The 13,826-nt window shown below is 45.6% G+C and overlaps 1 protein-coding gene across 4 annotated transcripts in view; it reads left to right on the top strand.

The window, feature by feature from the left end:
- Nucleotides 1-13,826, top strand: part of LOC126262355 (protein shifted) — a 69,440-nt gene that overhangs the window by 14,879 nt on the left and 40,735 nt on the right. For all 4 annotated transcript variants that reach the window (XM_049958934.1, XM_049958931.1, XM_049958933.1 and 1 more), the window contains exon 6: nucleotides 3,974-4,174. In XM_049958934.1, the coding sequence (XP_049814891.1) occupies nucleotides 3,974-4,174 (201 nt within the window). The remainder of the gene's footprint in view (nucleotides 1-3,973; nucleotides 4,175-13,826) is intronic.

Below are 13,826 nucleotides of genomic sequence, written 5' to 3'. Positions count from 1 at the left end.
AACTGTATTATTATCTGTACATGTCTCCTGTCCCACATTGAGCTCATGGGATGCATCATCCCTATCCTCTTCACTTTCCTCTCTCTCTCTACTCATTACTCTACTCAACTGCATATTATCATGTATTCTTTTCGTTCGTTTTGACATGATTATTTACTACCAAGACATACACTTATTTTCACTATGTATTTATATATATTTATCTACCGAAATCACAAGTCTCAACTTCCTCTTTTTTTTTTTTTAAATAATTATACAGTTATTTTAATCATACCTGGTAGTATCGCTCACTTTTAGCGATTATTGAAGAATACCTCTTTCATTGCACAGACTCACTGGCTGCTACAATATTTTCCAACTCTAGGGTTCGTGAATCCGGATGACACTCGACTCGATGCAGCAATCCTCCTCGATCGAGCCCCACGTTGGGCGCCACTTCTACCGTATCTTCCTTCGCCGTCGGCGTTGTCGTTGTTACCGTGAGACACCGTTATACCAAGAGGAAAGGCGCGTCCATCTTAGAGCATGAGACATGATGACCTTAAGCCATTGACAACACACAACGGTCACGGTAGCACCTGATTCCAGAATAACTGCAGTAGTTAAGATCTACGAACTATTCCCTGTTGACCAGGTCCCCAAAACTGAACTCGTAACGAGATCCCTTCAAAGCAAATTGTCATAACGATCGTCTATAAAGGCTTCGTACAACGAGAATAAATGTTACGGTTTATGGAATAATAACAGATACGACCAAACTGTCTTGTCTCTTCTGCTTTATTTAACATAACTTCGTTCACAGTTTCATTTCGCACTCACCACTCATTCACCGAAACCCTTTTATGAACAGTTTTGGTTGCTTAACACCAACAGTCAATGATAATGATACAGCTTTTCTCCTTTTTATAAATTGAAGCCCGCTCTCCGTGATATAATTAAAAAAAAACCGGTCTCAATACCGCGTCCCTCGTGAGATGCGAATAGACTTATCCCGGAATTGACCGCCCTGTAGGTGTACTCAATTTAATGACCACACTTCGCTGTCCGCTATTTCGCGTAACTGAATGTCCATTTGTTAGTCTGATTATACACTGTAGCTATTTAAAATTCGCCCCTATATTTTTCACAATGCACAATTAGCACTTTGTTACTTGTTTTCTTTTTTTTTCTTCTTTTCTAAGAGTAAACGGAAAAAAAAGACGCCGTATCATCGGCTTAGTCGATATAAAGCAAAACACCTTAATACGCCCAATTCTACCTCTTCCTATAGGATCGGCTACCTTACTCATTAATTTATTACATATTATTTCCAATAACACTAAACAGGTATCGCCGTTATATTTTAATTGTATTCAAAAGCATGTTACTACTATTATGACCGACCAAATCGTAACAAATCGCGCGGCGTGCATTTTTAACGATAACTTTACGCTATTCAAGTTCCGTTACAGCTGTCTTGACTCGTAATGTTACACTGGTATAGAGAAGACCACAGAATACTAGAAGACAGTATCTATTGGAAGGCAACTCACTTAAACCATTACCCCTGTATGCCTGTAGTTCTAATCACAAGTGGAGGAAGTGCTAAACACAGAGGTCCACAGTGCTCGTGTGATCTCCAACAGAGAAAGTTTAACACCAGAACAAGCCTACCACGAGGTCTTGTTCCAGAAAAAGGCTATAGTGACTGCCACATTTGGCATGCCTTTTGGTTTATGACAACAGGATACATGAGGTCCGAGGAGGACAAGCCTACATCCCATATGTCAGCAACATATCAGAAAAAATTGGAAGAATTTTATGCAGGCACAAGTTCAAATGCTTGTACCACCTGCCAACCACAATTACGTCCCTTGAAAATAACCTGGGGCTCAAAACCTGATGTGTACCTGAGTGTGAGTGTGGAAACACGTGTTGGACAAAGCATCTGCAAGGTTGAAAAAAGATGCTCGGTGACCTCCAGCAGCAAATGAAATCGGCAATTGCTTTTGCATTGCTTAGAGCCAAATCATGAAGTGAAGTATGAAGACAAAAAGGTTTTGGTGAAAAATGGCCGTCTTTTTGGACTGTGCATAGGAGGAGGCCGTCAAAATCTGGCTACGAAAGAACCAATCAACAAGGACTGTGGACCTGAGCTTATACTAGCATAGAAAACAGCACTGAAACTACCTCACACACAGTGGAGGCTGAAGGCTGAGAAGGATGAACGTGGAGCACAGACTGAAATGCACCGTTCATATCTAGAGAATAAGCCACTCCCACAGCTGTCGGTCACATGGGGGGAAAAGGGAGGGGGGAAGAGAAACAACAGGGGACACACACACACACACACACACACACACACACACACACATATGTGTATTCCAATTGATTGCCTGGGAGACTACAGCAATTTGTAATATACACTCCTGGAAATGGAAAAAAGAACACATTGACACCGGTGTGTCAGATCCACCATACTTGCTCCGGACACTGCGAGAGGGCTGTACAAGCAATGATCACACGCACGGCACAGCGGACACACCAGGAACCGCGGTGTTGGCCGTCGAATGGCGCTAGCTGCGCAGCATTTGTGCACCGCCACCGTCAGTGTCAGCCAGTTTGCCGTGGCATATGGAGCTCCATCGCAGTCTTTAACACTGGTAGCATGCCGCGACAGCGTGGACGTGAACCGTATGTGCAGTTGACGGACTTTGAGCGAGGGCGTATAGTGGGCATGCGGGAGGCCGGGTGGACGTACCGCCGAATTGCTCAACACGTGGAGCGTGAGGTCTCCACAGTACATCGATGTTGTCGCCAGTGGTCGGCGGAAGGCGCACGTGCCCATCGACCTGGGACCGGACCGCAGCGACGCACGGATGCACGCCAAGACCGTAGGATCCTACGCAGTGCCGTAGGGGACCGCACCGCCACTTCCCAGCAAATTAGGGACACTGTTGCTCCTGGGGTATCGGCGAGGACCATTCGCAACCGTCTCCATGAAGCTGGGCTACAGTCCCGCACACCGTTAGGCCGTCTTCCGCTCACGCCCCAACATCGTGCAGCCCGCCTCCAGTGGTGTCGCGACAGGCGTGAATGGAGGGACGAATGGAGACGTGTCGTCTTCAGCGATGAGAGTCGCTTCTGCCTTGGTGCCAATGATGGTCGTATGCGTGTTTGGCGCCGTGCAGGTGAGCGCCACAATCAGGACTGCATACGACCGAGGCACACAGGGCCAACACCCGGCATCATGGTGTGGGGAGCGATCTCCTACACTGGCCGTACACCACTGGTGATCGTCGAGGGGACACTGAATAGTGCACGGTACATCCAAACCGTCATCGAACCCATCGTTCTACCATTCCTAGACCGGCAAGGGAACTTGCTGTTCCAACAGGACAATGCACGTCCGCATGTATCCCGTGCCACCCAACGTGCTCTAGAAGGTGTAAGTCAACTAACCTGGCCAGCAAGATCTCCGGATCTGTCCCCCATTGAGCATGTTTGGGACTGGATGAAGCGTCGTCTCACGCGGTCTGCACGTCCAGCACGAACGCTGGTCCAACTGAGGCGCCAGGTGGAAATGGCATGGCAAGCCGTTCCACAGGACTACATCCAGCATCTCTACGATCGTCTCCATGGGAGAATAGCAGCCTGCATTGCTGCGAAAGGTGGGTATACACTGTACTAGTGCCGACATTGCGCATGCTCTGTTGCCTGTGTCTATGTGCCTGTGGTTCTGTCAGTGTGATCATGTGATGTATCTGACCCCAGGAATGTGTCAATAAAGTTTCCCCTTCCTGGGACAATGAATTCACGGTGTTCTTATTTCAATTTCCAGGAGTGTATTTTATTTAGGTTATTGCAAATATTTTAAATAATATAAAAAGAAAGGCATAAATAAGAATATAAAATAATTTGTCATATTAGGCAGTCTATCTACCGTTAATTTAGAAAGAACTAAACATTACAATAGCTTGCAATGTGTTTGCAGGTCCTGACCCAGAGTGTGATAAGAAGTGTGCAAATGGTGGCTGGTGCAATCATGACAAGATCTGCCAGTGTCCTGAGGGCTACATGGGACAGCACTGTCATACAGCCCTCTGCTACCCACAGTGCATGAATGGTGGCAGTTGCACCTCTCCTGGCATATGCTCATGCCCAGATGGCTTTCAGGGTCGTCACTGTGAAGGGGGTAAGTCAGGATATCTCGCATCATCATACTGAGTCTGTCTCTAGCTTCAAGATAGTGATGCACAAAAAGCAAAAACTGGCAATGATAAAAAAAAAATGTTAGAGTAAAACAAGAAATGGCGATAAGATGTATCGTGTAATCACTTTTAAGTGCTAAAATGAACAATTGCACAGTAATAGACTTCTTTATGCAGTGATTGTCATTGTCAGGCAAAAGACATCTGCTGCTGGATAAAGGCCTCCTCTAGACTTAACCATGTGTTTTAGTCTGGATCTACACACATCCGTGTAGGTTTCTCAATGTCATCTTCCCACTTTTCTTTGTGTCCTCATACTGTCTTTTCTTATTTGTTGCAATACAACAAAAAGTTTACTTTGTCCCATCTACCATCTATGTGCAAGACTAAATGTTTCACACCTCCATTTCAAGTCCTTTTACCTTTTTTCAAAAATAATTAGCCCTTTTATTTATGTCAGCATAACTTTCAGTTTTCAATGATACCGAACTTCCTGCTTAATTTAATGTAATTTAGTTCCTTATTCTTAAGTAACCACAAAAGTTCATGCTTAATGGGTTTCTAAATGTCATCTATTTTTATTCTGCATCTTATGTGCCTATGAAAATTTGAAATTCAACATTGCTTTAGGATCATCACAGCCCATAAAACTAGATTAAAAGGAAAATCTATTTGAGAAAATCTATTAATTTGCAAAGAGATAGAGGGGCTGACCAATATGTACCTGCAGGAGGCAAAATTCCAGTGCTGTTGATAGACACGATTAAAACAGATCAAACATATCCTAGTGTTTGAAAGTAGTTCCCTTCCTAATGCAGGAAAGAGAGATCAGTTGAAAGGAAGGGCAGGTCACTCAGATCCCAGGAGGAGGTACCTGTTGAGAAGATGAGGGGACAGATGGAGGGGAGATGTAAAACTTTAGTCTTTGTTTCCCTCATCCTCACAACAGGTGTCCTCCTCTCATCATGGACTCTTGAGTAACCTTCCCTCCTTCCTGACCTTCCCCAGTCTTACCTCACTTTCCTCCCTGAGGAAGGAACTACGGTAATAGTTCTGAAAGCTAGGAATAATTCCTTCACCTTTAAATGTATCACCAGTACTGGAATTTTGTCTTCTGAAGGCATGTTCTAGCCAGCCATTCTGTTTCTTTGTAATAACCTGTAAACTAGTCAATTTTATTTTTATTTCAGTTTGTTCCTTTCATGCCCATTTTATGTTCATTTTATTCTGTAAGAATGGGTTAAGAGCTATCTTGTTCTCAAAAATTTGTGTCACCCTATGATGTCTGTCACTTCTGGAGTCATATCCAGAGTTTCCCACCAAAGAATCTTTATTTAGTTTTTGTTAATTTTATTAAACTCCCCAGTTATCATCTTGTGGGATTTGCAATCATTTATTCGTTTTCTGTTACTCTTCACAGAGTACCTCTTGATCTGTGTACCAGTATATTGGCACATAGACTTGAAAATGATTTCAATGGAATATATTTCTTTAGACATATCTGGTTAGTTATTTCTGAGAGTCATGCAATATTGTTGTTTTCTAATTTTCTTTTTTCAGTAAACCCTACAACCAGATTCATGACAGAGCTCTCCTCCTCTTTAGTCAACCAAAACAGCTAGTTTAATCATACTTCATCATAAACACTCCCCCCCCCCCCCCCCCCCCCCGGTCACTTCTGATAACTAATATATCTCATGCTATTTAACTCCTCTTCCAACTCTACTGATCCCAAAGTTGTGGAATTTATTGCCCTTAAATCAAGTCTAATAGAAACAATTGTGTATTTACAGCCCATGTTATTGCCTATATAGTCAAACTTCATACAAAAAGGTGCAGGTGAAGAAGTAGCTGGCCAGGCACCATTGCCCACTTTTCCTCAGTCCACTACTCTTAACATTCTTTCACCCAAGCTATGACACTGATAACATGAGAACACTGTAGTACGTTGCACCTCCCCTTGCTACAACATTACTCTTTTCGTTTAGTTTCATGACTTTACATAGTGTTTCCATCTTTATTTTTCTCGTCAGGTATTGTATATCATCAGCTAGGTGCTCACTTGAGCTGCCATCTCATTTTCAGTTGTCTTAAAGTACACGAAAAATGCAGATACAGATGCTTCCTGGGGATGTTGAACAGAGTGGACACTGAAAGAGACCCACACACAGATTTGCTCAATAAACAGTGAGCTTCAAAATATTCAGTTGTGGAGTACAGGGCAGCCTATTGTAAATCTACATTAAAAGCAGAAGGAAGGTTGGAGAGAGAGATTTAAAAGGAAGAAAGAGATTTTTTAAATTATAACATCCCAATAGCAATAGGGTCTCCAACAACACTATCTGTAATATGCTAGCCTCCCAGGCCCCAAAGACTTCATTCAGATATGTGGCCAGTGCTAAATCTCAGCAGAGATGTAGCATGTAAGTCTCAGCTGTTGTCTGAGAGATTATAAGTTTCAGACAATATAATCAGTTTGCATGCTTATCATGTAATACTTGGATCACTCCAATCAGTGTTATCAATTCAGAGTACCCTGGCAGATTCCATTAATCCTTATTAGGGTGTAATTTAGGACTCTTTCCCAGTTTCTATTACAGTCACATTTAGCAACCCAAAGTTGTGGTAAATATTGCTAAATATGGTATGGGCTTATTTTGTATAGCATAATTTTTTAATGTTGTCTTTATTCATCCTGTGAATAAGAATGAACTTCCCCTTGACCATTAATTTAGTCCATAGTTTTTCTTCTTCTTCTTCTTCTTCAAAGTACATGTTTAAGGATCTCTTGTCTATTTCTTTAATAAGGTTGTTTCCTTCAAAGTTCCTCCATATATGTCGATAAATAAATACTGCCTGTTGTAGTCCAGAGAACTAGTTGCCATGAAAATGCACTTTGTGTTGTTAGCTCCCATTATAACAGTATTAAACATACAGGTATTTAACTGTGTGGTAGCTACTCCTAACTTTTCAGATTCCTTCACTGTCATAGTGAAACTTTGAATGACAAGGCCACATTTATAATGACATCAGATATATCAGTGCTGTGGTACTTATTAAAGCTTTCAGTGTAACATTTCTAATGGAAGTGTGAAAGGTAAGACTGCCAGCATAGCACGATTCCTAACACATTATGCCGTTTCAGTGATAGTTAAATGGTAGTGAAACTGGTAATGTGCTGGACCAGCATTACAATGGAGTCTCTAAATGAGACAGCAAATCACATGAATCAAAAATCTTTTTGAGAATAATCTGGCAGCAGATGTCATTTGCATTAAAAATAAAATCATTGTTATGCAAATGAAGATTTTTGTGGCATGAGATTGCAATAAAATTTTCTGGAGCTCCTTTCCACATCAAACTGTTTGATTAGTACAGTGAATGTTGCCTGAAAACTATGGAATTAGTGCTGTAGGCACAGTGAAGAGAGATCATATTAATCAGTTACTTAACTTATTTTTTGAAATACTGTAGCTTATTTTTTGAAATACTGTAGGCAGAGATGGACTAGCCCAAGGATTTTAAAAGAGAGAGAGAGAGAGAGAGAGAGAGAGAGAGAGAGTGTGTGTGTGTGTGTGTGTGTGTACGCGTGTGTGTACGCATGTGTGCGCACATGTTATAGAGAGAGAGAGAGAGAGAGAAGGACATTTTACTCCATCCAGGACATATTTTCGAATATTTCTGTCGATGCTCGGTTTCCCTCAGGTTTGCAGCTCATGGTACAGACCAGTGAAATGTCTGCTTACTCCACGCATGTGCCATGCCGTTACATGGATTTGAACAACAAAGAGAAATATGTTTCCAGACTGAGTGCAAAGTTATGGCCCATTTGTTCATGTACTTGTGGAAAGTGGTGGAAACAAACAAATACATTGTAGAGAGAGTGTCTCTGGATCATTGCTGACAACATGTATGTATCATTTACGGCTTACTGCCCACATCTGTGTTACACATTGACAGATCTTGAAAAATGTTAGTAGCAGTCAACAATAGTACAGAAATTACCCAGTACTTGCGAAATGTGCAGGTTTGAACATTGGCAGCAGGGGCCATAACTCGGGGAACAAGCTACTTATCTGTTGTCGGTTCATACTTGAAGAGCAGCAGCAGGGGCCATAACTTTGTTAATGAACTACAGTGGAACTGACGTAGCAAGCATAATTTGTTCCAGGATCTTACTTGTGGTGCGAAACACTTGTTAAGTGAAACAATTTATCTCATATAAAGTATGTAGAAAACAATAATGTGTTCCATGCAGACACAGTACTAAAAGTTTCATCTTACTCATGGCATTTATTCAGAGAAAATTATGCTTGCAGTATTAGGTACTTTATTATTCACAATAAAGAACTAATTCTTTTTTTACCAGTGAGCTATCTACAGTCATTTGTTTCTGCCAACGCTTCAACACTTGGCAAAAATGCGACACAGGATTATTGTCAAATAAATTTGAAGAGCACGTAGCCACTGCATCATTCGGGCGATGATTTTCAATGTATAAGGGGTGTTCAAAAAGAAACGAGCCGGAGGCATAATTACAGAAACCAGTACCTGTATGTTAGAAGTACTGACCCGAGCTGTTGAGACACTTGTCCCACTGTGACAAAAGGCAGTGAAAGGCTGTCTCATAAAATTCCCGGGGCTGCAATGTTAACCAGTTCCGCAAGTACAGCTGGACGTCTTCATCCGAGTTGAATCGTTTACGCCTCAGAGCCTTTTTAAGGGGACCAAAAATAGTGTAATCACAGGGAGAGAGGTCCAGACTGTATGGATAATGGATATGGAAATAGTTCCCCTCCCTGGCCACACCATGGGAGAAGTGAAAGGTTAAGGATGGTAGCGAGACTTATTCGCCCCGGTACCTAGTTTGTACGAGAGCTGATGGGGAGTCTTTCATGATGATGAAGCCTCACTTCTTTGTAGAGCATTTAGAGGACAAGTTTTGGGAGGTGGAGGGCTTGTCCAAAATGCGCTCTGGGGCACTTTTGATAAAAACAGCATTCTCTGCCCAGTCACTGGCTTTACTCGCTTGTGACAGGTTGGGAGATGTTTCTGTTACCATTGCACCCCATAAGAGCTTAAATATGGTCCAGGGCATTATATTCCACAGGGACCTTCTTTTGCAGTCCGATGACAAGCTGCGCGCCAATTTGCAGCGGCGAGGTGTTAATTTTGTCCGGCACGTTGATCGGGGTCCGAGGGATAATCGGATTGCCACCAGTGCCTTCATCTTGGCCACATTGCTTGAGAAGGTCAAGGCGATGGTCTGCCGCTGTGACGTCAAGCCCTATATCCTTCCCCCAATGCACTGGAAGTTCGGCCATATGTCTTCCCGCTGTATTTCCAGCCTCACATGTTGAGACTGCGGACGCTTATCACATCCCAATACTCCCATGTGCCCTGCCTCCCATCTGTGTCAACTGCAGAGAGCACCATTCGCCTTTCTCGCCAGACTGCAGGAACTGACCTACACTGGGGCTAAGAGGAAATATGAATGACTCCATCCTGTGCAAATGACTTCCTCTTATGCCGCCGCTACGACAACAGTGATAGCCCCATCAGGTAAGCGAATTCCAGGCTACACCTGCCCCCTGGGCCATGGGGGGTACTACTCTCCCTGTTGCTCCTGTGCCACCTACTTTGGAGGCAATGTCCCCTCACCTATCAGGGATGTACGTCCCCACTTCTAAGCCGGAGAAGCATCCAACTTCTTTGGCTCCTCTCACTTGGAAGGGGTCCCTTGGGTCCCTCCCTTCCTAGATTTACACCAGTGGAAAAGATGACACTCACCAGTGGCTGAAGTGCCCACAAGCAGCTGGTCGTTGGGCTTCACAATCCTCCTCAGACTTGGAGACTGAATCAGTGAAGCCCTCCCAGACAGTGAACCCCAAGGAGCAGCGAGAAAAGTCCAAGAATAAGACCTCTAAGACCAAGGCCCTTGCGGTGGCACTCACCCCACCGCTACCTACAAGCTCTGCGTCTGAGGTTGAGCTGGAGATTCTGGCATCTGCTGAGGACCTAGATCTTGCCAGACCCTCAGACACAATGGATGTCGATTGTACAGGTACTCAATTGGTGCCAGCAGGTGACTCAGCGGTGTAATCTGTCTCCTCGGTCCCTTCACACCTTTTTCGACCGCGGACTATGTCATTCTCCAGTGGAATTGCAGCGGTTTTTACCACCACCTTGCTGAGCTCCGACAACTTATCAGCCTTCACCCTTTCTTCTGCATTGCTCTCCAGGAAACTTGGTTTCCAGTGATGTGAACCCCCGCCCTCCATGGCTATTGGGGTTATTATAAGAATCAGGCAGCTTAGGCGAGAACATCTGGTGGAGTCTGCATCTATGTCCTTAACTCTCTTTACAGCGAGTGTGTACCTCTTCAAACACCTTTAGAGGCTGTCGCTGTTCGGGTGTTGATGCCTCAGGATGTTACTGTGCAGTATCTATCATCCAGCGGATGGTGATGTCCCATAGCATGTATTGACTGTGCTGATAGCCCAACTGCCACCACCTTTTCTGTTACTGGGTGACTTTAACACTCCTAACCCTTTGTGAGGTGGCTTAGTGGCAACAGGCAGAGGCACTGTCGTTGAGCAAGTGTTGGCACAGCCCATCCTTCCCCTTTTAAATAATGGTGCCCCCACACATTTCTGTGTGGCGCATGGCACGTACTCGTCCATCGACCTTTCAGTCTGCAGCCGTAGCCTTCTACCATCTGTCCAATGGAGTGTGCATGATGACTTGTGCAGTAGTGACCACTTCCCGACCTTTCTGTCACTGCCACAGTGTTGCTCTTCTGGGCGCCTCCCCAGATAGGCTTTGGATAAGGCTGACTGGGACTTGTTCGCCTCCGTTGCCACTATTAAGCCCTTTCTCATCATGCCATTGATGTGGTGGTTCACACAATCACCACCGGCGTCATTTCTGCCGCGGAATCTGCAATTTCCTGTTCGTCCGTGTCCCCTTGGAGGAGGACTGTGTGTTGGTGGTCACCTGAGGTCACTGAGGCAATTAGAGATCGCAGGCAGGCCCTCCAGCATCATAAGCGGCACCCATCATTGGAACACCTCATCGCCTTTAAACAGCTCCACGCCCAAGCCCGCTGCCTGGCCGTTGGAAGCAGGAGTGCTGGGAAAGGTATGTCTCCACCATTGGCCTCCATACCTCTCCATCGCAGGTTTGGACAAGATTACGTGGCTCTATGGATATCAGACCCTTCTCAGCATCCCTGGGCTTTCCCTGATTGGAGCAGTCTGTACTGAGTAGGACACAATTGCAGAACTCTTAGCAGAATTTATGCTCCATTCAGTGAATGGGAATTCCAAAGTGCTGTAGCTGCTTGCCCTGATACGGCTCCCGGGCCGAATCGCATCCTTTATCAGATGCTCAAACACCTCTCGGTGAACTGCCAGCAGCATGTTCCAGACCTTTTCAACTGTATCTGGGTTGAGGGTGAGTTCCCATCACAATGTTGGGAAAGCATCGTCATCCCCTTGTTGAAACCTGGCAAGAACCCACTGGAGGTGGACAGCTATTGCCCCATTAGCCTCACCAATGTTCCATGCAAGTTTCTCGAATGCATGGTGAGCTGGAGGTTGAGTTGACTACTTGAGTCTTGCGGCCTTCTGGCTCCGTCTCAGGGTTGGTTCCGTAAGGGCCGCTCTGCCACTGATAAACAGGTCTGCCATCCGTACGGCCTTTGCCCGCCGTCAGCATCTGGTTGCCGCCTTTTTTGACATGTGGAAGGCAAACGATACAACAAGGCGACATCACATCCTCACCATGCCTCATGGGTGGGGTCTTAGGGGCCTGCTCACGATTTTTATTCAAAATTTTCTGTCGCTTCGTTCCCTCCACGTTCAAGTTGGTTCCTCCCATAGTTACTCCCGAGTCCAGGAGAATGGGGTCCCGCAAACCTCTGTCTTGCGTGTCTGCCTCTTTTTAGTTGCTATCAATGGGCTAGTTGCAACTGTGGGAACGCCCATATCAGCTTCTTTGTATGCTGACGACTTTTGCCTGTACTATAGCTCCACTGGCATTGTGGTTGCTGAACGGCAGCTACAGGGCACTATTCGCAGGGTGCAGACTTGGGTCATCGCGCATGGCTTTCAGTTCTCAGCTGCCAAGACTTGTGTCATGCACTTCTGCCGGCGTCACACTGTTCACCCTGAGCCACGGCTTTATCTTGACAGCGAACCTCTTTCCATGGTGGAGACGCATCAGTTTTTGGGCTTGCTTTTCGATACCTGGTTGACTTGACTGCCTCATATTCGACAGCTTAAACAGATGTGCTGGCGCCATCTTAACGCTCTTCGTTGCTTGAGTCACACCAGCTGGGGTGCTGATCGGTCTGCCCATCTACGACTGTATCAGGTGTTGATTCAGTCTCGTCTCGATTATGGGAGCCTAGCTTATGGTTCAGCATTACGGTTGCTTGACCCCATACTTCACTGTGTGATCCAACTCAGAACTGGAGCTTTCCACACAGGCCCTGTAAACAGCATACTTGTGGAGGCTGGTGTCCCTCCATTGCGGATCCGGTGCCAACAACTAGTGGCCACTTATGCTGCACATGTTTGTAGCTTGCCCGAGCATCCAAGTTACCATCTCCTATTCCCCAACTCTGTCGTCCGTCTTATCGAAACGCGGCCCAGTCAGGATGTCGGATTGCGGTTCACGTCCAGTCTCTTCTCTCTGGGCTTGAGTTTTTCCCTCTCCCACCTCTTTTCCAGGCCCATATTGTCTATCCCCATGGTGAGTGCCCCGCCCATGCCTTCAGCTGCATTTGCCACAAGGCCCGAAAGGCTCAATCCCTCCTGAGGCCCTCCGCCGTCCGCAGACGCTTTCTTTCCATCCTTGCCACGTTTCCCGGCTCTGCCATAGTCTACGCTGACAGTTCGATGGTTGCTGGTCAAATTGGGTATGCTTTTACTCTTGGGGAACAATCTGAACAACGCTTATTGCTGGATGGCTGCAGTGTTTTCACTGAAGAGCTTGTCGCCATCTCTCGTGCTGTAGAGTATATCTGCTCCTGCTTCAGTGAGTCTTCATTATCTGTAGTGACTCCCTGAGCAGCTTATGAGCTGTTAACCAGTGTTTTCCTTGTTCTCGTCTGGTGATGGCTATCCAGGAGTCCCTCCATACTTTTGGCCGTTGCGGCCACTCCTTGGTCTTTGTGTGGACCCCAGGTCATGTCAGCATCCCAGGTAATGAACGTGTTGACAGCTGGCCAAACTTGCTATCAGCTCACCAGCCCTGGAGATTGGCCTTCTGGAGTGTGATCTCTAGTCAGTTTTGCAGCAGAAGGTCCTTGGCACCTGGGGTGATGAGTGGCACACACTGCCTTTACCCGACAAACTTCGGATCATCAAGGAGACTACCGGTGTGTGGCGCTCCTCCATGCGGGCCTCTTGCAAGGACTCCGTTGCCCTCTGCCAGCTATGCATTGGCTACATCTGGCTGACGCATGGTTATTTATTGCGCCGCGAGGACCCACCTCTCTGTCGCTGTGGTTCAGCATTGACAGTGATCCACATTTTGTTGGACCGTCAGCTTTTAACTGCACTCAGGCAGACATTTGCGCTGCCTGATACGCTCCCTGCGCTTTTAACAGATGACGCTGCAATGGCAGAC

Source organism: Schistocerca nitens, chromosome 6 (genome assembly GCF_023898315.1).
Source record: "Schistocerca nitens isolate TAMUIC-IGC-003100 chromosome 6, iqSchNite1.1, whole genome shotgun sequence".
In the NCBI taxonomy this organism is placed as follows: Eukaryota; Metazoa; Arthropoda; class Insecta; order Orthoptera; family Acrididae; genus Schistocerca; species Schistocerca nitens.
This window is presented reverse-complemented; position numbering and strand designations above follow the sequence as displayed.